The sequence below is a fragment of the Leptopilina boulardi genome, unplaced genomic scaffold, assembly GCF_019393585.1.
Source record: "Leptopilina boulardi isolate dan_hultmark-lab unplaced genomic scaffold, ZJU_Lbou_2.1 LbouV2_392, whole genome shotgun sequence".
Classification (NCBI taxonomy): domain Eukaryota; kingdom Metazoa; phylum Arthropoda; class Insecta; order Hymenoptera; family Figitidae; genus Leptopilina; species Leptopilina boulardi.
In genome coordinates, this window is record NW_026137965.1 from 4,201,285 (window position 1) to 4,227,849 (window position 26,565).

Consider the following 26,565-nt stretch of genomic DNA (forward strand, 5'->3'; position numbering starts at 1 on the left):
AATTAGCCAAACAAAGCGGCGCCATCTACTTGACAAATTTTTGTTGCACTTCAAAAAGAGTAGCTTACACTGTAAAAAAAAAATTATTTATTTCAAATATTACGTTACTTAATATTATTATTAAAATAAATAATTTACTTAAACCAAATAATTTTTATTTGATTCAATTAAATTTTAAATACAGAAATTATTTGGTTCAAGTAAATATATTTATTTGTTATCAGCAGTTAGTAAAACAGATAAATCTGCCTTATCAGCAGTTGGTAAAATAGTTAAATCTGTTTTATCAGCAGTTGGTAAAACAGTTAAATCTGTTTTATCAACAATAGGCAAAACAATCAAATCCGTTTCACAGAAAATTATAAAGTATTAAAATAAGCTGCAACCCTTATTATTTTAATCCAATTTTACTTATTTTAATACCAAAATGGATTAAAATAAGCAAAATTGGATTAAAATAATAAGCGTTGCAGCTTATTTTAATGCCTTTTAATTTTCTGTGTTGTCAAGTAACCGATTATTTAAATCAAATATTTTTTTCATGTACGTTACTCATTTTGAGTTCACGTTTTTTTCTCCCTGCATCTATTTTTCAAAACTGATAAAAATCATGATTTTTTTTTTTTTTTTTAACAAAAAAATTTAATTAACACAAAAATTGAGTGAAAAAAACACTTTCAATAATGTTTATTTATAGCAAAAGTCATGAGATAAGATTCAGTTACATTAGCATTAGGTTTAACGTGAATGGATTTAGATATGGCATAAGGATGGTATATATATATATAATTTATATTAATGAACATCTTTAATTGAATCAGTTATTATATGTATATATCTATATATGTATATGTTCTTGTGGTATATATTTGAACTCGACGAATACTGACTAATTTAGCCGTGTAGTTCCATTAGAAACAGACATTAAATGCACGAAATAGAATGTTCATTCCTTATATAAACTCGTGGAATTTAGGTCTTATATACTTTCCAAGAAATATAATTAACATTTTTTTTTTATTTATTTATTTATGTCGTGATGCAAAAATAATGAGTCAGGGGTGGATTTTATTCGTTTTTTTTTTAATTTTCAAATTTGATTTTCAATTTAGTATGTTATACTTTTAAAATAATTTTAAAATAATTTTAAAATAATTTAGAGTTGGAATAATTTTCTTTCGAATAGTTTAATTTTTATTTCAATAATAAAAAAGTTGTTTAATAAGATAAAAAATTAAATCACTTTATTTTCATTATCTATTATCACTAATTTCTTACTTTCAATCATCCCTTTATTTAATTTTATTCACCTTTTATTTCATATCCTCGTGATTCGAACATTTTAAATATTATTTTCCATCTAATAAGAAAACGCAATCGAGAAAAATAAATATATTTACCCCCTAATGGTAGAATATATTTTTTTATTTTTTAATTATATAATTCTAAAATTAGTATATATAGATTTAAATTTATCTAGTCTCGCCGTGCTCTCTGAATTTACATAAAAGAAAAATGAAGGGTGGGGAAGGGGGGGGGGGTGTATAAGTATACCGCTTATTTATGCATTGTAAAAGCTTGCACGCGATCCGATTTTGACACGACACCCGTATATATATATATATATATATAGTATTATACATAGCTAAGCATATTGTTAAAGAGGTATAGACTTAACGTGCACACACAATTTCTCCACACTGAATCGGTTTATTAACTCTACATATATATATTCTACACATATTGCATTCAAGGGAACGCGAGGAGGTCAAAAAGTCGTGATATCACGACTATGCGTGTAAACAAGGCGCTTGTTTACTTTTACCATTCGAGAGCGAGAGAGAGAGAGACTTATAGGAATAAAATTTATATTTTGCTTATAATTTTACAGTTTCTTCACCTTGGTAAAACTATTAAATGCATTTCCTTAAGGAGATTCCCTCTGATATTTACAAAAAAAAAAAAAAAAAAAAAAATTTAGAGGAAATTTATTTGTATTTTAGCTAATTTATATTAGTTACTTTTACCATTTAGTTAGTCATAACCATTTTAGTAAGATAACTAATTAAATATAGTTATTCCAACAAACTAATTATTTAAACCAACTAATAATATAGTTATGCCAAACAAATAAAAATAGCTCCCGTGCAGAAATTTTGCCAGGGATCAGATTGGGGCCGGATTAGACTGCCCTATTAGGGAATGAAACGCCACGCCTGATGTAGCCCCGATTAGAAAATCCACATTTTCTAGTCGCCCTGATTTGGCCCTAATCAGCGTTTCATTCCCTACTAGGGCCCTGATAGGACGAAGACCCAACGTAGCTAAGGGGCCGTCCATAAACTACGTTACCTATTTTAGAGGGGGAGGGGGTCAAAAAATCTAAAAAAAAATGCATTTAACGCAATGGCAACGAGGGGGGGGGGAGGGGGTCTAAAAAGAATGAAGAAGTGGTAACGTATAGTTTATGGACGGCCCCTAAGTTGCGTAACCTTATATTAAAATTTTGATAAAACGTATTTGATTCATTATTATTGTTTCTACTTTTCAAAAAAAAAAAAGTAATATCGTGGGAAATTTTCATTCCACAAATTAAATTCTTTATTTTTTTTCTCACGATAATACTATTTTCTGAAAATCTAGCAAAGAAGTGTAGAATTTTAATTTTGAATACTGCATATATTGCAGTTTTGTTCTTGTATTAAGGATTTCACATGAGTATAAAATCAGAGTACATGTGTGTGTGTGTGTGTGTGCGTTCGTGTCGAGTTTAAAAGGAATTTGTAAATTTGTCTTATTGCGGTGCTAAGCACGTTTCTCTAATAGCTGTATTTAACTTGCACGTATCGAGTACTCTAAGTGTCGTCTACGATAAGAGGACTTAGGTATCCGTGCCAAGCCAGTAATTTCAGATCTGTGTGCGATTTCACAGAGAGAGAGAGAGGAGAGACAGAGAGAGCCAAAATCGGATTACATTTCCATTGTAGCGGAAGTGTGCTCTTAACTGGGTCACTCAAGCCGGATGTGATTATATCCTAATTAATTAGAACTTGTACTTGATGAGAACGCATGATCCAGAAGATGATTTTCCGTATTTTGGTATTAACAAGTCCGTTTCTGTATATATATATATATATAGTCAAGATGCGAAAACTAATCCCTGAGGTAATTTCAATCAATTAACATCTGTTGTTTATGTGCGGTATTGTATTTACAATAATTTAAGAACATTAGAGCCCAAATTTTGGGGTAAGCCATGAAAATGAATGAGATTTCTATATTTGATGCGAGTCAAAACGGGATTTCCATTTATGCCTCACTAGAATTTCTATATGTAACAATTATTCGATATTCGTGATTATTTTCTCTAATTGCTATTAATCCAATTCCAATGGAATATAAGATTGTAACATTGTATTAATTATAGTGCTTTATCTTATAACAAAAAGGAGAAATTAAATTCATTTTGATATAGTAAAAGTAGTTAAAATTAAATTATTATGTGGAAAATAATTGAAATTCAAAACAGAAAGAAAAAAATAAACAAAATATATCCATACCCTAAATCTGACTTAGTAAAAATTTTAACTATTGAATCATTTTTTTAACCCTAAATCTGACTTATTGTTATAGTAAAAATTTGAAATATTGAATCACTTTTTTAACCCTAAATCTGACTTAGTAAAAATTTTAACTATTGAATCATTTTTTTAACCCTAAATCTGACTTATTGTTATAGTAAAATTTTTAAATATTGAATCACTTTTTTAACCCTAAATCTGACTTAGTAAAAATTTTAACTATTGAATCATTTTTTTAACCCTAAATCTGACTTATTGTTATAGTAAAAATTTTAAATATTGAATCACTTTTTTAACCCTAAATCTGACTTAGTAAAAATTTTAACTATTGAATTAGTTTTTGCTTTTGAATTAACATTTAACTTGAGGCTCTGGATCTTAAAACACGCTCGAATTTGCATCACAAGTTTTTGGTTTAAAATTTTGTTCAATATAAAATTTTAACACTTAATTCTTATTATTTGATATGGAAAATTTCACAATTTTAACATTATGGATCAAAATTTGTGATGCAGATTCGAACGTGTGCCTTTTTTAAGATGCCTCAATTAATACACTTAGAGAAGTTTAACTCAAAAAAAAAAAAAAAAAAAAATGATTACAAATCATAATATAATTATTATAAAGAAAAATATTGAATAAATATATACCTGTAGCGAATGTTATAAGGAATACAGAGGAAAAGTTACAGTCTGGAAACGTCTGAAATATATATAAAACAAATATCGGAAAATCTTTATATGAAAGAAGCGCTCAGACAGAATCTGTCAGCTCGTTTCTGATTTTCGACAGGACCAAAACTTTAAAAGAATGACTTTTGAAAGTTGGCGTTAAGAGGTATAACAGCCAAGATTTCGACCAAGAAATAGAATCTCTCTTTCTATATAAATATACCTATATATAAATACACACACACACACATACACTATCGGCTAGATGGAAAAGTTTTTGGAGCTTTCAGTGTTTAGTATTCCGTACGAAGGCAATGCAGTTCACAAGTTTGCAAGAGAAATTCCAGTGTTCGAAAAGCCCATCTTAATCAGCTAATGCTTTCGTCCGACTATAACATCGAAGAAAGTCTAGCTTTGGTTTACTTTGAGGTTGAAGAGGAGAGAGGGTGATGTATATATATATATATAAACACACACACATATACAATACAAGCGTTGAGTAAAGCAACATCAAGGGTTGTTTCGTGCTCGCAAATACCGTAAGCATGTTATGACTTGTGTACCCAAGGATGTGTCATGTCCTCGAAACATCCCTATATACGTGATTGGGTTAGCAGAATCGTCTAACCGTAACCCTGGCCTGACGTGACGTTGTCACAGACACTGTACGCCCTGTTCCTATGTACAGGGGTTCGTGCCAAATGGGGGTTGCGAGTGCTTTCACTTGTTCCAACGAAAAGGAATAACGATTTATATATAGAAATTCAACTCGTCATATTGGATCTATCTAGACGAGATATTTCATACCGATAACAAAACAAGTCAGTTTTAAATTATCCCCATACTGAATTAAAAAGTTTTTTTCATCTTCACGAATATGTAAAATATAAATACACCAAAATTTATACGCAACGAAATAAACAGGGTACATTCGAAAAATTTTATTGACGATTTTTCTTTTCGAGTCTATTTTCGTCTGCTAAAACACAAAAACGTATTCGCAAATCTGCCATTTATCTCTCACCTGAGTTGCAATAGTTTCGCCGCAAGAGCGCTAGTATCGTCAAATAAAAACGACTCGAAAAGAAAAATAATTGACGATACTAGCGCTTTTGCGGCGGAACTGTTGCAACTCAGGTGAGAGATGAATGGCGGATCTGCGCATGCGTTTTTGTGTCTAGAAAATTCTTGTATTCTATGCTTCTATTCTTTTCTTTCTCCATTCAATTCAATTTATATTTAATAATTTATTACATTTAAATAAATTTCACATATTTATGTATTTATAATATAAATATAAATGAAAACAATATACGTATAGAAAAAAAAAATGTTTCTTAATTTATTAACGTCGAAACTATCTTTTGCAAGATAAACAAAAAAGAAGTCGGGTTAAAAATAATTAAAATTAACAACAGTTTAAAAATAAAAGAGCTGCAGACATTGGCAACAATTTATCATTTTCATTATCATCCAGGTCAGTAAAAAAGCGCGGCACTAACAAGGAAGTACTTGCAGTTATTTTTATCAGTTACCTTGCGAGTTGTACAAGGCTTGAAAATCCATATTTTAAGGCTTAATAATCCCGGTTCTCGATAAGCTGCATCGGGCGCGGTTATTTTCAAAACGACTTTCACGGGGTCTAATCAGCTGCTCATATATATATATATATGAAAATGGCAAAAGCGCGAGCGAATAATCTTGCATCATGCGATATCGCTAATCCTCAAGAGCGACGACTTGATATGTTTTAGACGATGTCACGTCATTAACTATACATAACTTCAACAGGTACCGTGTCGACGTCATGTAAATTAACAACCATTTTATCGGTCGCATTATAAAATAACAAAAAGAAAACAATTAATTAACATATTGTATACTTATACTGAATTTATTTAATTTTCCTCAGTGAATATTTAACTGTACTTTAAATTTTAATTGAAGGATTCATTCACTAATTACAAATTATATTTTATTATAAAAAAAAAATTTATTTGGAATATTTAAAAATTATTATTATATTTAAAAAAAAATCACAAAAAAGTTATTTTCTTCCCTAGAGTAAATAAAAATACCTTTTTTTACCCAAGGGAGTAAAATAGTCTTTTTTAACACTAGAGCTAAAAAATGTTATTACTCCCTAGGGTTAAAAAAGCTATTTTCTTCCCTAAAGTACAAAATTACTTTTTTTTTAATACTTGAGTGTAAAATCGACTTTTTCCCATAAATACGATGATTTTGTATGATTAATTAATATTTCGTGAGAATTTTCAATTTATTTATATAATGATTATGAAAAATTAACTCTGTGTTAATTATCAGAATTTATCCATATAAAGAGGGGGACAGTAAACCAAATTAATTAAAAGTTAAGGTAAATACATTCTCTGCATATACAATCAAATAATTTTCAATCACAAATTTTGATGAAATAATCGTAATGGATCACTTTAATTAGAAAAGCGATGCAACTTAATTACAAAAAATGATATAATAATTAAAAAAAAAAAGAATATTCTTCAATTATATAATTACTATAATAAAAAAAATTGAATAAAGTCAAATTTAAAAAAAAAGAAAAATTCTGTTTTATTAAATAAAAACTGTTTTTTTTTTCCTACAATTTAATTTACAGGTAAATTGTTATATACGCTTCGTTTTTTATTTTCAAAGGATTAGAATGTGTGGAGAACAATTCTTGTGTATATATGTATGTGTGTGTGTGTGTATGTAAATAATTGTGTGCATCTGTTTTCGTTTCAAACAAGCAAATCTGTTCACTGCAATAATCAAAGTTGAAATGATCGGACTTCCCTGTAATTTGCCTTTGAAACTAGGCAACTGGGGAGGAGCGAGTATTTTCAACCCAGGAAGCAATCGATCATTGATTCCGACAGTCTTATCCATCTCTGATTGCAAGGAACAACGAGAAAATCAAATTGGTTTCGATTACAAAAAAAAATGAGGAAATTTTTGAATAAAAGTCCAATTAATTTATGAAAATAATAAATTTCAAAAAAGGTGACTGATAAAGTTTCTTTTGAAATTTGGTATTTAATCATTACCATAATATATTAATTTCTATTTTCTAGTATATTAATTTCTGTTATATTAATTTCTACTATATTTATTTGTAATATATTTAATTCTAGTATATTAATTTTTACTATATTAATTTGTTCTACATTAATTACTAATGTGGGAATTTCTATTATATTAATTTCTACTAAATTATTTACTAATATAGTAATTTCTACTATACTAATTTCTAGTAATTTAATGACTGAAATAGTAATTTCTAGTATATTAGTTTCTACTATACTAATTCCTAGTATATGAATTCCTACTATACTAATTTCTAGTATATTAGTTTTTGCTATACTAATTTCTAGTAAATTAATTACTAATATATTAATTTCTAGTATATTAATTTCTATTATATTAACTTCAAGTAATTAATTACTAATTTATTAATTTTTAGTACAATATAGTAATTTCTAGTATATTAGTTTCTACTATACTAATTCCTAGTATATTAATTCCTACTATACTAATTTCTAGTATATTAGTTACTAATATAGTAATTTCTACTATACTAATTTCTAGTATATTAATTTCTATTATATTAACTTCAAGTAATTAATTACTAATTTATTAATTTTTAGTACAATATAGTAATTTCTAGTATATTAGTTACTAATATAGTAATTTCTACTATACTAATTTCTAGTAATTTAATGACTGAAATAGTAATTTCTAGTATATTAGTTTCTACTATACTAATTCCTAGTATATTAATTCCTACTATACTAATTTCTAGTAAATTAGTTACTAATATAGTAATTTCCAGTATACTAATGACTAATATATTAATTTCTAGTATATTAATTTCTAAAATATTATTTTCTAATATAAAATTTGTAATTCTTTAATTAATATTGAATATCTATAATTATAGTACTTTCTTATTTTTTTTATTACTTTATAATAAAATTACCTTTTCATTCAATATCCAAAAATACTGATCCATATAAATAAAAAGATAACAAAAAGCATTTTCAAAATATAATTGTACTTTAGATAAAAAAAAAAAAAAAAATTGTTAAAAAAAAGTAATTTACATATAAAATTGTGTATATTCTTTGTGGCACCAAAAAGGATTTTCCCTTTTATCTAAACACGCGAATCGCACAGAGCTTTGTTGGTTTACCTCGTTAAATATTACAATCAGATTTTTAAATTACCAACAATTGTGTAATACTATAACAATTTGAAATATGTTACTGTTTTAGTTAGATACGGGAGTATGGTTTTCAAAGCATTGCAATTCGAAATGAAAGGAGAGAGAAAATCCGAGAGCACACACACACACACAGCCTATTACCGGTGCGGTCCCATTTTCGCGGGTAATTTTATAAATCGTCGGATTTAATCTTAATTGTCCATAAGTTACTCTCTTCGCCGTGCTTAATCCTATCATCTCTCTCTTACTCTTTTTTTTTTTTATTATTTTTTTTTCTACATTTCCCGCACCGAGTAAAATTCTCACTCGGTGTGTGTATGTATGTATGTAGCTATCGTCGAAAATGGGCTTAATTTACCGTTGGTGAATTATATGCACGTGGCACGGCGACCGAACCGGCCGGTGTGCCGCGCGCACATTTTGCTAAACACTTTGGTAAACCTGGAAAATGGATTGCAAAGTCTTGAAATATATTTCCACTATCAAAACCGAACAACTGCTACCTATAATAATAATAATTATAAAAATAATTAAAAAAAAGAATAATAATACTTAAATATGATATTTAATTTAATTGTTATTTAAAATTATTGTAAACAATTGTTACACATTATGTATTTCAATTATTTTTATTAACAATTAATTATTATCATGTACCTATATAAGTTTTTAAAATATTTATTAACTAGACTTTAAGCCCTAGAGTTAAAAAAGACGATTTCACTCCCTAGGATAAAAAAAGGTATTTTCACATTTTTATTTATCCTAGGGAGTAAAATAGTCTTTTTTAATCCTAGAGAGTAAAAACGTTATTAAGCCCTAGTGTTCAAAAAGACTATTTTATTCCCTAGGGTAAAAAAAGGTATTTTTATTTACTCTAGGGAAGAAAATAACTTTTTTTATCCCTAGGGAGTAAAACTATTTTTAAGCCCTAGAGTTAAAAATGATTATTTTACTCCCTAGGGTAAAAAAAAGTATTTTTATTTACTCTAGGGAAGAAAATAACTTTTTTTTAACCCTAGGGAATAAAACTATTTTTAAGCCCTAGAGTTAAAAAAGGTATTTTTATTTACTCTAGGGAAGTAAATAAATTTTTTTTCCCTAGTGAATAAAACTATTTTTAAGCCCTAGAGTTAAAAATGATTATTTTACTCCCTAGGGTAAAAAAAGATATTTTTATTTACTCTAGGGAAGAAAATTACTTTTTTTTATCCCTAGGGAGTAAAACTATTTTTAAGCCCTAGAGTTAAAAATGATTATTTTGCTCCCTAGGGTAAAAAAAGGGTATTTTTATTTAACTTTAGAAAAGAAAAAATTAAATTCTTCCGAGGAATTAATTTGTTTTTAATAAGATAATAATTACAAATATACGAAATAAATTATAAAATCTCTAATATTGAGGAAAAATGTTTCGAAGAGAATAAAAAAGAAGAAAAAAAAAATTTTGAGACTAATTCGATACGATCAATTGAAATTCAATTACGAAATAAACATCTAGTACCTCGTTCCCTTGTTTTCTTAATACACCCAAGTTTACCCCAATTTTCACTTGGAATCTCATTTGTGCCGTTCTTCGTTCGTATTCCAGAGTAACTGTGAACAAATGTTGCGAATTAGAAAATCCCTCCGTATATTGTTTGCGCTGCGAACACACACACACACACATACATACATACACATACACGAGCAGTGAAAATGCTAGGGCGATTTTCATACATTTGAGTGTTCCCCCCTCATAGCCTTAATATAAACATTGAGTCTGTAACAAGTACACGTTAGTATTTTCCCCCGGCACGTATGGTACATATGTGTGTGGTGACTGTATTAACCAGAGTGGATCCCTGCGCCCAAAAGTGAACTGACTCAGACGTAATAATTATTTCCCTCACATCTTTCTCTCTTTCTGTCTCATTTTGTCTCTCTCTCTCTCCGTCTCTTTTTCTCTAAATGGATATATCCTAGTCTATGAATTAAATCTTCGCATGCCAACCCAAATATATCCTTAATCACATGAATCAATTTTATTAAGCTTTCACCCACCGCATATATATATATATATATATATATATATATATATATATATATATATATAAACTGAAAAGGCTTTTACTGTAAATATTTCCGTGTGATAGAAATTATACTTAAATAAAATAATTTGTTTTAGAGAAATAATTTTGTAAAATATTTTTTTAAAATATTTTGTAAAATAGTTTTTAAAATAGTTTTTAAAATATTTTCTATTTTTTATACATCTTTCTTCGTTTTCTTTTTTTTGCTCTCTTCATTTTTAATTTTTCTCCTTTATAATTTTCATATTTTTTAATCTAAAAAATGTCTGCCCTCTTTTATACTCGCGTTGTAATTTCCTGACATTTTCTTCATTCCTTATATATATATTTTCAAATAAAAAATTTATTAAAAGGCAAAAAAAATTTCTTAACATATTCCTTTTATAAATATTATAAAGAAATATTTTAAGAAAATCTTTTTTTTTTTTTTGTCTAATGTGATTTAGTATAACAATTTTTCAATAAAAGAAGCAAAGGAAACATGAAATGACAAATTTTTATCTAGATATTTATTATAGAAAACAAGTTATTAATTATTATTTATTATTATTATTACATTTATTAATTAATATTATTATAATTATTATTATTTAAAATAACTTAGAACTAATACACTAAAAAGCATTTATTTGATTCAAATAATAATAATAATAATAATTTATAAATTTATAATTATTATAATTATTATAATAATTATAATTTTTTTGATTTAGGAAATAATAAATAGATACAAAAAATTAGTAGTAAAATTAGTAGTAAGATTAATAGTAAAGGAAGTAGAAAACTAGTAGAAAAATTAGTAGGAAAATTAGAAGTAATGTTATAAAAAAAATTAATAGGAAAAGTAGTAGTGAAGTAAATAGATAATTAGTATAAAAATTTGTAGTCAAGTTCGTAGAAAATTAGTAGGAAAAATAGTAGTAAAATTTGTAGAGAATTAGTAGGAAAATTAGTATTAAAGTGAATAGAAAATTAGTAGGAAAATTAGTAGTAAAGTTAGTAGGAAATTTACAAAAAAAATAGTATGAAAATTAGTATTAAAGGTAGCAGAAAAGTTAGTAGGAAAATTAGTAATAAAATTAGTAGTAAAGTTATCAGAAAACAAGTAGCAAATTAGTAATAAAATTAGTAATAAAATTAGTAATAATATTAGTAGAAAAATTAGAAGTAAAGTTAGTAGTAAATTTACAAAAAAATAGTATAAAAATTAGTATTAAAGGTAGCAGAAAAGTTAGTAGGAAAATTAGTAATAAAATTAATATTAAAGTTAGCAGAAAATAAGTAGAAAATTAGTAATAAAATTAGCAATAAAATTAGTAATAAACTTAGTAGGAAAGTTAGAAGTAAAGTTAGTAGGAAATTTACAAAAAGCTAGTATAAAAATTAGTATTAAAGGTAGCAGAAAAGGTAGTAGGAAAAGTAGTAATAAAATTAATATTAAAGTTAGCAGAAAATAAGTAGAAAATTAGTAATAAAATTAGTAATAAAATTAATAAGAAAATTAGAAGTAAAGTTATTTACAAAGTTAGTAGAAATATTATTTACTTATTAATTTTTTTTTTTAATTATTTAATTTATTCAAAAACTATTTGATTCAGTAAATATTTATTGTGATAACAAATTCGATATTATTTGTATCAAATAAATTTGTTTCCCAGTGTAATAAGCTCTACAAGTTTATTTGTAACGTTGGAGAAAAAAAAATTGTACGTTTACTGAAGATAAAAATCTTTCATCCCCCTCTTGCCCCTTTAAAAAAAAAAAAAACCATGATGGAAATATGATCACGGCACACGATATAAAATACAATGTATATGTATAAATATATATATGTCTGCGGTATTAAAATCTTTAAACGGCTGAATGAATGAAAAAGAGCCTCGAATCACGCATCTGTCACTTTCCCCAAACTTATTGATAAATTCCGCACAAGCACCCTAATTTCCCCTCTCTCTCTCGTCTTTGTAAAGATAATTCCATATATACAACACCAGTTGAAGGGATCATTCTCGGGGTATGGTGAGCGCGCGTGGGAAACTCGCGACTGAAACAAACGTTTAGCTATATATATATATATAGTATACACGGAAGCAAAGAAAATTATCCAGACACGATTTTTCCGAAACACGAGAGAATAAAATATATCATTATATATATATATATATATATATATAGATGTTAATCGAATTTTACCTGTAATTTTGTTCTCTCAATTTCATGTCAGAAAAAAATTTGTTTGAAACAACCAAATTTTGATTGAAATAACCAAATAATTGTGCATTAATACAATTTAATAAAATTAATCAGTTTTATTTAAATCAAATAAATATTTATTTGAATCAAATATCTAATTTGAAAAATTTGCCAGAATTTTATTATATTAAATGGTACAAAAAAGAATCTTATTTTATTGAAATAATTCTTCTAGTATATAAAAATTGAATAACAATGGTTTTTTAATAACTAATAATATTATTATAATATACCTTCGATTTGTAATGATAAGTGATGGTTTTCATTAATTAATTGAACCTATATAATAGAAAATCCTGTCATATTATTACTTTTGTATAGTGTAATATTTGCTTTTAATCAGTTTCAATTTTTCATAATTAAAGAGATTCATATTGAATAGTTCTCCGCAATATATACCTGCGAAAATTCTTTGATTAAACATTCCAGGAAATGAGTATGTATGTATGTATGTGTGTGTGTGTGTGTGTGTGTTTCAATATTTAATCAATTTGAACTAATTAAAAACGGAATTTTTTTTTTCATGATAGCCATTCCATTTTGCAAAAAAAAGGAAAAAATAATTCAATAAATGAATTGCTAAATTTTTAAAACTTTAATATAGAAACTAAAAAAAAAAATAAGAAAAAAGTAGTCGAAACCAAAAATTTTTCTGAGTGTATTATTGTAATTTATATTCTTAATTAAATTAATTATATTATTACATTTTTAAATTAAAAATATTCTTAAATTATTATATTAAGATTAGAGATCAAGAATAAAATTTAATAATAATATAATAAAATAAAATTATAAAAAAAATCTTTAGCAACAGTTGTCATGGAAACGGTTGCTATAAAGGAAACAGTTGTTATGGAAACGGTTGCTATGGAATCAGTTGCTATGGTAATGGTTGCTATAGAAACAGTTGTCATGGAAACAGTTGTCATGGAAACAGTTGCTATGGAAACGGTTGCTATGGAATCAGTTGCTATGGAAATGGTTGCTATGAAAACAGTTGTCATGGAAACGGTTGCTATGGAAATAGTTGTTATAGAAACAGTTGTCATGGAAACAGTTGTTATGGAAACGGTTGCTATGGAATCAGTTGCTATGGTAATGGTTGCTATAGAAACAGTTGTCATGGAAACGGTTGCTATGGAATCAGTTGCTATGGAAATGGTTGCTATGGAAATGGTTGCTATGGAAATGGTTGCTATGGAAACAGTTGTCATGGAATCAGTTGCTATGGAAATGGTTGCTATAAAAACAGTTGTCATGGAAACAGTTGTTATAGAAACGGTTGCTGTGGTAACAGTTGTCATGGAAATGGTTGCTATAGAAACAGTTGTCATGAAAACAGTTGTTATGGAAACGGTTGCTATGGAAATGATTGCTATAGAAACAGTTGTCATGGAAACGGTTGCTATGGAAACAGTTGCTATGGAAACGGTTCATTTGTAAAAAGTGTCTATCTCCTAGTCTCTCCTATTTTAGAGACCATATTCTAAAGTAAAATTTTACTGATTTTCAGTGACGCAACACTGAATTTTCATTTTTTTTCCATTATTTTCCCTGTGGTTTTGTGTTGAACAAAAGAAACACGAAATCAACAAACGTCAAGAAAAGCTGATAAAGTGCAAGTTTACAGTTTCTTTTGTTAAAAAAGGTCTTGGAGAGAGAGAGAGAAAGAGATGAAGAGCAGCTGCGTCAGTACTTTTTCCATGGGACAGTTTTAAATCGTTTGATGGTGAGATCGTTAGCACATCGGAGAACATTATCTCCGGAGGTATATACGACAGTTTCCGCTTCATAAACTACTACACGGGTGGGGCATTCGAATAAAACGTGCGGACACCAATTTTCACGCAGGCACATCTTTAGAACAGCATCATGAAGGAGCAGAGAGTGACTTTATACATATATGTATATATATATGTGAGTCCCCCTCTATAGATATATAAAAGGGATGAGACAACAATGCTCGATCGATTCCAAACAATCGACTGTTATCGTCCGTGACCCACTGGTTAGTCCGTTGCTCTGGCTAGATTCTAGATAGTTCGTACACATACAAAATGGTCACGTGTCCCTCGTAAGTCACAAGAGCGCGTGTCGCGAATGCGAAATAGAAGGTCGTACATCCTATTCGCCAACTTGGAGTCATGACTTATGACTCAACTAGATGCTGGTGCATTTGATATCATCTCTCTCTCTCTCTCACTCTTAGTCTGTGTTGTACAATCCATTCTGGACCAGTAATAACATCACGCTTCCAAATCGGTTGCACAAAGGTGCTAACAATGTTCTTGGCATAAGAAAAAAATATATATATAAGATTTCTCCACATCCCTTTTACGGTATCAGTCGCGTATATTTATATATGGGTGATTCTCCACATAGCGTATACAATTTTTTATTTCTTATGTTTTTTTTAAGAAATAAGTTTTTATTGAATCCAAATTAATTTCTGTTACAAACAAAAGTCAACATAGACTTTTATTCATAATAATGCAGATTTGAACCAGTTAAATCTGTTTTACCGATTAGTAGTAAAGTAGTAGTAAATTTAGTACTAAAGTTATTAATGAATTAGTAGTGATGCTGTATTAAAGTGGTAGTGAATTTAGTAGGAAAGTTATTAGTAAAGTTAGTAGTAAAATTAGTAGTAAAATTAGTAGTAAAATTAGAATCATAATTTAGTAGTAAAAGGTACAATTGAAAATCAATAGTCATTTCTCGATTGCAAACAGAACACTAAGAAACAAAATTTAGCGTTTGCAACAAAATTGTTTAATTAGGCAATTTTGGTTCTTGTAACCAAATTTTGGTTGGCTGAAACAAAGTCGTAGAGCTATCTCAACCAAACATTTGGTTAGGCCAATTATTTTGTTGAGCATTTATAAATTCCAACCAAAATTTGGTTGCGATAATCAAATAATTTGATTCGCTCTCAGCTCATCGCTTAAGAGAACAGTTAGTTAGTTATGCCAACAAAAAACACTCAACCAAATTTTTTGGTTCACTCAAACAAATAGTTTGGTTGCTTAAATACCAAAAAAATTTTTTTGTTGGCCCAACCAAATTTTAGTTGCTCTGACTAAACATTTTTCTCAGTGAAGAAAAAGCAAATATACGATAATTTTTAATAATAAATCATATCGATAAATTAAGTTTTCAATAAATAGAAATTAAATTTTATAACCACAAGAAAAAGGTCAAAGTAACAATTTGTAAATGAATGAAACGATACAAAATAAGTGAAATCATTTCAATTGATATTAAATTTAATCATTTCCATAAATATAAAATACATTTTTTTTTTAATTGAATCTTGCTATTTTTTTTTTTTTTTTATTAGAAGACAAACCGATTCTTGTTTATAAATGAAAGGATATACATATTATATCATATAACCATATTTTATAATATCAAAAAACCCATAAACTTTTAAATACATCTCGGCGCATATATATATATACAATGTTGATGACTGTAAACGCGTGCATAAAAAAAAACGCAGCTAAAATGAAAAGAGACCTTGGGAACGTGTCGCGGAAAGAGACAACACGAAGAGTTAATTCGCCGAGTTGAGTCGACAGAAATAATAATTACCATCTTAAAGTCGGGAAGAACGTCTTAATTAACAGACGACGACGACTTTTAAAAGAGATGCATGCTCTCGTTCGAAGAAACTGAAGAAAGAAAGAGAGAGAGAGATCAAAAGGTCAAAAAGTAATCTCAAACGATTGTTGAGAGTTTCCGCATGTCGTTGAGAGAGTGAGAGAGAGAGAAAGAGCCACTGAGAAATCTCAATAACCCTTACTTTACAAAATTAATTTTAATCATTATTTTCGATACTAAACACAGAAAATTAAAAGGCATTAAAATAAGCTGCAACGCTTCTTATTTTAATCCAATTTTGCTTATTTTAATACCAAAATGGATTAAAATAAGCAAAATTGGATTAAAATAAGAAGCGTTGCAGCTTATTTTAATTCCTTTTAATTTTCTGTGAAATTATCCAAATTTTTATTTTTGGTACTTTTGGTATCAATTACCAAAATCAGTACTTTTAAATTAACCTAGTAATACTAAAATTACAATATATATATATATATATTTACATGAGAAAATATATTTCTCTATTACATAAAATTTTTAACTTTGACAAACATCACGATTTCTTCATCTTGACCACATCCTCTTTGGAATCAATATTATATATATAAATCCTCTCGATTCATCTAACAAAGACAGAGTCATTGCGCCCAAGAGCAAAAGGGAGATCCTAAGATCCAATTTCTAAATGAAAGGCCCCCATTGTACTCTCTCTTTGCTTCGAGAATATAACGTTTTATGCTCCGCTCTTTGCAACGACATGTCTCCTGTCCTTCTTTAACTTTCATTTCATTCGGTTTTCACTGTCTTTATCTCCCTCGTGTGCCACAGTTATTTTCTGACTCGGACATTGATTTAAAGCCTTTCGATATATCTTGAAAATTCTTTATATATATAGAAAAGAGAGAGAGAGAGAGAGAGAAAAAGTGCATTCGATGTGCATTCACGTTCGGATCTTATTTCAAGCCCTCTGGTTGCACCTCGAGATTAAAAGGGTGTCAGATAATGTTGACAAGTGTGCGACAAACGGTTCAACCGACAAGAACTTGCAATTCACTTTTCTTTAAAGATATAATTCAATTTTATTTCTAATTTTTAATTTCTCATTAAAATTACTAAATTATTATTAAAATTAATTTTAATATTATCAACGAAATTAATTAATACAGAGAGAAAACAATACAGAAATTATCAATACAAAAGGAATGAAAAAAAAAGTCCGTTTTGGCAAATGAGAAAAATATTTTATAGCACCCAAATATATTCACAGGGAAAAAATAATTTTAGCCGCAAGGAAATTGTTTTTCTTATATTCGTAAAATGTATTCATTGTTTTCAATGAATAAATTGAAACAAAAAATTCAAATATCATCTTTAGGGTTCGCTCGTCGTTTCACCCTAAAAAACAAACAAGCTAATAAAAACTCTTCCTCTGTTATTAAAAAAAAAATCCATTGTAAATAATAATAAAAATTGGAAAAATAGGATAATTAGAATAAAAAAAGACAGAGAAAAGTGGGACATATTTTCATTTTTAAGGAAAAATGTAGGCAGTACGTTAAATATAATTGCGAACCCATTTGACGCAATAAGAAAACGATAGAGAGAGCCTCACATTTTCCTTATATATATATATATATATATAGTGCCACGGAAACTTTTCAAAGTACATTAAATCCTCTTCCACTTTCCTACACTTTTCATCTCGTGGCATTAGTACGGTTGAAAGACTCGTTAATCGGCTTTAGTAAAATTCTTTTCGCGGTTCACAAGGAATGTAACCATCATGTGAAAATTCATAACCATTAAAAGTTTACTTAAAATTCAAAATTATAAATAGAAATCAAATTCAAATCCTTTAGGTTAGTAGGAAGAATAACGTTTGTTTTTACCTATATATATAGCTTCAACAAGGAATTCGAAATATTTTCTTAAAGAAGTGATAAATGGTAATGCGCAGGCAAGGTTTTGAAAAAGGCGATAAATGTACCGAAAAGTGGTTTTGCGAAACTCAAGAGCAGTTATGCTAAACATGTGCGGTGGTTGCGGAAAAGGCGAAAGAAGAAAAAAAAAATCCGAGAAATGTCGTCTTGGATGAGAGAGGGAACAATTGATTTATGTCAAAGTCAGTCGACGATATATATATATATACATCAACCAATTCTTATCCATCTATTTTGCGTTCATGCATATCGTTCTTGTTACAATAGAGGGATATATCCTAAACGACCTGGAACCTAACTGCTCTGGCCGACCCTTTTCATTTTCCCTTTCTCTCTCTCTCTCTCTCACTCTCCTCAATAAATTTCTCACTGGAGACCTTACCTTATACCTTATCAAGCCAAGTACGGAAGCAAGTGAGAGAGAAATACGACCAAGAATTCGGATCGTATTCGCAATCCCCTTTTTAGAACCTATAACAAGAATTGCCGGTGAATTTAAGTCCATTTTGGGTGAAATAGGATACAAATTTTACTTGAAAATCTCTCCTCAAGTCTATTGGAGAAACTTGAGGATATTTATTGTCACCTTATTCGGTTGAATAGAGTATATATAGTTGAAATTCGCTCTCTGTTCGTGAAAATCAGATTAACACCTTTCTCATGTACTGAATTTGTAATTTTACCCTTTTTTTTTGACTAAATTTCTACATTCTACTCTTTCATACTGAATTTGGAATTTAATCTGCGAATCTTTATAATCTAATCCGGCTTTTATTGTTTTAAAATACAAGATATATTTTATAATCTAAAGTCGAAAAGATTTATAATTCCAAGATTATATTACCATAATCGTTATGCTTTCGTTGTGCAAAAATTTTCAACCCAAACAACATTTATAGGGTAAATGCACTAATTGCGGCGCGATTCGAATCAAAATACTTTTGAAATAGAAAATTCGACATTTCTATTTTATAAACTTAATTTAAGACTTATTAAACTAAAAGCTTATGTTATTAAGGTTTTAAAAAAATTTTAACTTTATAAAAATCGATTATTTAAACAAATATGAGAAATTAAAACTAATACCATAATTTTCTATTGCGGCGCATTTGTATCAGTTTCGGTGACCAAAATTAAACAGAAAATTATAAGGTATTAAAATAAGCTGCAATGTTTATTATTTTAATCCAATTTTGCTTATTTTAATCCATTTTGGTATTAAAATAAGCAAAATTGGAATAAAATAATAAGCGTTGCAGCTTATTTTAATACCTTATAATTTTCTGTATACGTATGTATTTTGAAGATACTTTACCCGCCAAAATTAGAGCCAATGGAAATATTAAAAATGTTTCAATTGCGGCGCAGAAAAAAATTTGATCTCAAATAATTAAATTAATAATTATTTAAATGTGCATCTTTATAAGTAATTGTATCAAAAAAAGATTGAAATAATTTTTTTTAATCATTTGGCAACAGTTATATTAAATATAATAGTAATAATAGTTATTTTTTTATGAACGCGCCGTAATTGGTGCATTTACCCTAGAACCAAAAAAATTCGGGGAATTTGATTATTTTTTAATTTCGATTAAGTATTACACTGATAGAAATAACTGCTTAATACTGCCAGAATTATTTGTACTCTTACTATACAAAATGCGATTGAAATATAGATACAGCCATACGTGATGATAATATATTTATTAATATTATCACAAACTTTATTATTCAGATTTAATGTACAAAAAATGCTTTTAAAATATAATTATTTAACAATTTCTTCATATTTATAAAATTTGTAATCAATAAAGCAAATTTGAGGTTAGTTTTCTAGAAAGTAAAATATTGAGAAAAATGAGAAACACAGAAAATTAAAAGGCATTAAAATAAGCGTTGCAGCTTATATTAATACCTTATAATTTTCTGTGAAAATATATTATGCAATTTTGTTTCAACTGTATCAGTTTCTAAATATTGTATATTAATTAATTTACTAGTGATATTTAATTTAATATTATTATTTTTTTATAGTTATTATCGTTTTTAATAGCATGTTAAAAATTGACACAGTAGTCGAAGGCAAATATAAAAATTGAGGTTATGTCGCTTCTTCGCGTTCGATATTTCTATATATCGATTACCTACCGGCGGGGAAGATTTAAAATTGATAAACGATTTTGTTCACTATTTGATATCAGATAAAATGAAAAATAATTTTTATTCTCACTATCAGAATTTGAAATAATTAGTGACAGAGAATAATTTCTGTTTTGCGCATAAATTTTTAAAAGTAAAAAGTTAATATCCGTGTAAATTTTTTTTTTTTAACTTTTTTTGTACGAAATGTCTAGAAAATTTTTTTTTTTGAGCAAAGTTGCGGACTGCTCTCTCTCTCTCTCTCTTTCCTCCCTCATCGCAACCCCCCACTCCTTTTTGCATAAAGTATATGTAAATGTAATTAACTCTGGTTGAGTCAAGAAGTTTTGATCGTGAAGGTTGATCTCAAACTTGGTCACAAAGTTAATTGGTAGTTGGTACCTTTCTAACCAGTTTGCGTATCGATTGTTTCAGTGCTGAGGGACGAGTTTCGTGTGGAACCTCAGAACACGAGGGTCGCGACTGGTGAAACTGCTTTGCTAGAGTGCGGACCGCCTCGAGGCCATCCGGAACCTACCTTGCAATGGAAGAGGAACGGGCACGTTATAGACTTGGAAGCTACCAAACGGTAAGTTTCTGTGTATATATATATATTTCGAGAACCATGTCAGCTGCTTCTGTAGTCCTTAACTTTAACTTTGAACCTTTCCATGATTTTCAGTATGAAACTTTGAACAATATATATTTTTTTTTTTTCCTCGAGAATAATGTTTACATATAACTTTTCTTTTCCCCTTCCTCCGTTTTGTAAATAATCAGAATCAATCTTTTTTAAATGAATGGTTCGACAACTTTTCTTTTCACAACTCTTTTTTTTTTCTTTTTTTTGCAAGATTAGGTCTGTAAATAACTGGGGAGAGGAATCGCGACCTCTTTTTTATGCTTTCAATGAAATTCTATTCAGTGTGCTTCAACTTTATTTTCCAAGGAGATCCCCGACACTTTTAACTAACTTGCGACTATTCGCGAGAGTTCTACTGTACAAATATAAATTTAACTTTTTCCGAATCTTTAAAAAAAAAAAAAACCCCTTTTTCACTCGCGTTAAAAACTTTTCTGGAAATTACTTTTTTTTTACGCTCGCACATTTTATTTCTACATTATATTGTTTGTAAAACACTTACTCTTTTAGTAATAATTAATTTTTAAAAATATTCTTAAAAAATTTTCTAAAAATAATTATGAAGTATTATAAATAATTATTTTTAGAGAAATTAAAATTTATCTTCTAAAAATACTAAATTTCATGTCATTTATTTAAATATTTAAAAAAAAAAAAAAATGCAATAACTTTTGAAATTTAATATTCACTTTTGAATGCCTGCAAGCGAGTCTCTCGAAAACATTTTGGAAATATTTCATTTTGATTGAAAACAGTTTCATTTAAGCTAGGTATGCAAATTCACATCACACAATTTCAAGTGAACTAATTACACTCTGCAAAGAAATATGTCTCTCGTGGCAGGAATTAATTTTCACGAGCTTTTTGAAATGAAATAAATTTTATCAAAAAAAAAAAGAAGTAATTGTCCCTCAAGTATTATAAAATGTATTTTAAAGACCTTATTGCAAAAATTTTATATAATGTATATAATACATATATATATATAGTATAAAGTTGTCCTTTCGTATACCGTTAATTAGCCACTTTATTGGATTATGGGTTCCGAATGATTTGATTAATGGCTACAATTAATTTGCTCAGGAAAGCGATAAATACGTTAGTCGAGAATATATATATATATAAATATAAAAAGAGCAAAGGCGGACTTTAACAACTAAATAATCGAGAATAATTAATTCACTAAAAGAACTCTTGGAAGCAGTTTAAATTCTCCCTGACAAAGTAGCTGCTATTATTAATTTTTTTGTATAACAATCCCATGTTAGAAATTCACTGTAAACTTGATGGTATCATTTTGGAATGCAACGTTTTGATTCGATAAAAGGTATCAAATTGATTCCAAATATTTGAATAATTTTCAAGAAATGATCCAAAATATGGGATCATTTGTTGATACCTAAATTGGTATCAAATTATAACTGTCATGGCTGGCGCATGCTCTTATTGACAATTTTATTAATTAATTTATTCACTGCACTGAATATTCAGATATTAAAAATACTTTTATTATGAATTTTAAGAAAGAGAGAAGCGAAAACTTACAAATTGCGAGCAATTAAATAAGAAAAAGTTTATTTGGAAATAAAATGAAATACACTAACCTTTATCACATAAAATTTAAGTTACGTTCACAATCACATCACTTGAAAATTTTTAATTATTTTTATGGTTCAAATAATTATCAATAATTTATTTATTATAAATGAAAAAAAATTTAAGCAATGCACGCTTGATAAATATTTCTAATGCGTTGGCAAAATTAATGCAATTAATAATTTCCTATTACACAATATCATAATCGACATATATGACATTTGTATACAAACAGGGTTGGGAAACAATAGCCCAAAATATATTCGTCCAAAGCGAATTTCAATCCTACCCAACTCTACTTTCGACAAATATATTTTGGGCTCTTGTTTCCCAACCCTGTTTGTTTACAAATGTCATATATGTCGATTATGATATTGTGTAATAGGAAATTATTAATTGACAACGCATTAGAAATATTTATCAAGCGTGCATTGCTTAAATTTTGTTCATTTATAATAAATAAATTATTGATAATTATTTGGATCAATTTGATACCTTATATATCGAATCAAAACGTTGCATGAGTTGATCTTAATTCTTGTATCAATTTGATACACACAAGAAAACTGTTAAGCTTTGAATTTTTGCAAAATTTTTTGTTTTTTTAATTCTAATAGAAATTTTTAGAAAATAAAATTTTCCTCCTTTTATGAAAAAATTTCTTTTTTTATGTAGCGTCAAAAAAATTATATTATTTGTATGAAAAATTTTGGCATATTTTTAGAAGGGCAAAAAAATTGCTTTTTTTTTGCAACCGTTTGTTGAATAATGTTCAGACAAATAAAAATAGAGATTTATAGGTAGTAGCGGAAAGACCCAATGAGAATAATCTCAAGACACAAGAGCTCGTAATCTACTGCGTATTTGCATGAAAATGGCGCTAAAGGATGTCTCCCCGTTATTCTTGTCGCGCGTTATCTTTGTCCGTTCTCGTTGGTGGAAGAAGACGAACTCATTATATTTGGATTCACTCCTACTGTGAGAGTTGTTCGAAATGCCTCTTGGCAGTTTCTTCCCAACTCTTTGGACCACAGTTGTAAAAGGGAGGAGCACCTCATAAAAAACATATTTTCTTTTCTCCTTTATTATATGCCATTTATTTATATGTATATATTTTATATATATATATTTATATACATATATATATATATATATATATTCTTGTGGATTATCATCGTTCATAAAACTTTAAATTATTCCAAAATCGATATAATTTTCAAAATTTTTTTTTTGAATTATTTATTTTTCTCTTTATTTCTTTAATACATATTTTTATATATTTATATTAATATTATATTATCATTTTATTATTTTTATATTTTGAACAATAAATATGCAAAATTTTTCCACTTTTTTTAAATAATTTTTTTTTTGAGATTTTTCATTTCTAAGAAAGAAAGAAAGAAAGAAAGAAAAAATGAATAAAGAAAAAGTAGGTAGTAATCTGCATTTTTTCTGTAATAGCAAAAAAAAAAGGAAAAAAAAGATAAGAGCAATGGTTTAAAGGTACTTGGTAGTGTGTACTTGAAAATATCAAAGGGAAAGAAAAGGAAAAAAGCACCAAAATGTCAAAGAAGAGCAGCAAAAGTCCAGCGCAAAGTTTCTTTTTGTGTTCGTAAAAAGCTTCTCAGATAAATTTACTAATAGAAATTTATTTCAAAAAAAGAACCTGCGATGCATATTCAAGTTTTTCGTTTGAGGAAAATATTTTTGTGAACACAATTCTTATAAAAATTTTCATTATATAATTATTATTTAATAATAATAATAAATAATGATTATTATTTAATTATTATTAAATAATAATAATAATAAATAATAATAAATAATAATAAAACGATATTATCCAAAGAATCTATATTCAAATACATATTTACATGTATTAATAGTATTTTCCGTAAACATTATTAACATGATTAAAATTTCGATAATTTCATTATTTTATTTTATTTTTTTTTTGCTTTTATTTGTTTTATTATTTACATAATAAAATACACAAAATTAATTATTACAATTAGTGAGTAAAATATTTCATTGATTATTCTCAAAATTCTCATGTAAAATAATTATTTCATATATTTGATAAATATATATATAGAGAGAGAGAGAGAGAAAGAGATAATACGAGGAATAATTAAATGGGCTTCACCTGAAGAAATTAAATTGTATCCTTTATAAATAAAATAAGCTGCATTTGACATTCCTTTGATGAAAATATTTCAAAATCTCTGAATTCAAATTTATTAATTCGAGTCATCTATCTATATAAACATTTCATTTTTCTTTTAGTTCTTTGTGTATAATTATTATTAATAAAAAAAAAATTATTTATTTTTGATATCTGGAAATTTAGTTTTTTTAATTTCTGTCTAATCAGAAATAAATAAGGTTTTTTTGTTTGATTTAAAGTGGTTTTTACTACTTATTTATATAGTTGCAAATATTTATATTATTTTGTCTGACTAAAATAGTTTTTTACTACTGATTCACATAATACAAGAATTTTTTTTTGCTTTTTTTCTCTTATTTCCACTATACTAACTTTACTAGTAATTTTCCTACTAATTTTCCTACTAAATTTATTACTACTTTTTTTTCTACTAATTTTCTATTTATTTTACTACTAATTTCCTACTAATTTTGCTACTAAATTTATTACTACTTTTTTTTCTACAAATTTTCTATTTATTTTCCTACTAATTTCCTACTAATTTTCCTACTAAATTTATTACTAACTTTACTTCTAATTTTCCTAGTAATTTTCTGTTTATTTTACTATTAATTTCCTACTAATTTTCCTACTAAATTTATTACTAACTTTACTTTTAATTTTCCTACTAATTTCTTACTAATTTTCCTACTAAATTTATTACTAACTTTACTTCTAATTTTCCTACTAATTTTTTCTACTAATTTTCTAATTATTTTACTACTAATTTCCTACTATATTTATTACTAAATTTACTTATAATTTTCCTACTAATTTTCCTATTAATTTTCCTACTAATTTTCTTACTAACTTTATTACTAATTTTTCTACTAATTTTTTACTCCCTTTACTACTAATTTTTTTCTAAATTTCCTACTAACTTATTTACAATATTTTATTTTATTTACTTATTTACAACAAATTTTCCTACTACTTTTCTACTATTAACTTCAATACTAATTTTCCTAGTGAATTTATTTCTAATAACTTTATTACTAATTTTACTTTTAATTATACTACTACTTTATTAATACCTAATAATAAGCCTGACTGCAATTGGCTTTTACTACTTAATTCGAAATAATCCATTACTATTTTATGTCTGACTAAAATTTACTTGTACTACTGAAACTATTTTTTTTGTAATTTTTTATTTTCTTTGTTAATTTTCAGTGGAAATTTTTTGGAAAATATTTGAAATTTTTTTTGGCATTTTATTAATTTTTTTTTATCCCCTTTTTTTGCAAATGCGTGCCATGGATATATATATATATAGGAACAAAATGGATAATGGATTGGCGCGACTAATAGAAATTAAATCGAGCCGCACTCCTGGCACGAGAGAGCTGCATCTCGAGACTCGGGGGGATTCGCGCTCTCGCCGCTGAAATTAATTGATACTATAAATTAGAGGACACAATCGAGAAGCTATTGATTCCCTTACTATATGGTTAGACTCTCTCCTCTGTAAACCGCCTACCAACTTCCTGAATTCCGATGTCTAGTATATAGTATTTAATGCAAAACGATCTATAATAATCCATTTCCGTGATGCTGGAGAAAAAAAATCATTACCTCGATATTCAACGAGTTTGGCTAATTTTTAAATTTTTAC

At 27.3% G+C, this 26,565-nt stretch overlaps 1 protein-coding gene across 1 annotated transcript in view; it reads left to right on the plus strand.

Moving 5' to 3' along the window:
* The window catches only part of LOC127288605 (roundabout homolog 2-like), a 327,158-nt gene that overhangs the window by 292,752 nt on the left and 7,841 nt on the right, over nt 1–26,565 (plus strand). The window contains exon 3 of the mRNA XM_051316154.1: nt 20,938–21,091. Within this exon, the coding sequence (XP_051172111.1) occupies nt 20,938–21,091 (154 nt within the window). The remainder of the gene's footprint in view (nt 1–20,937; nt 21,092–26,565) is intronic.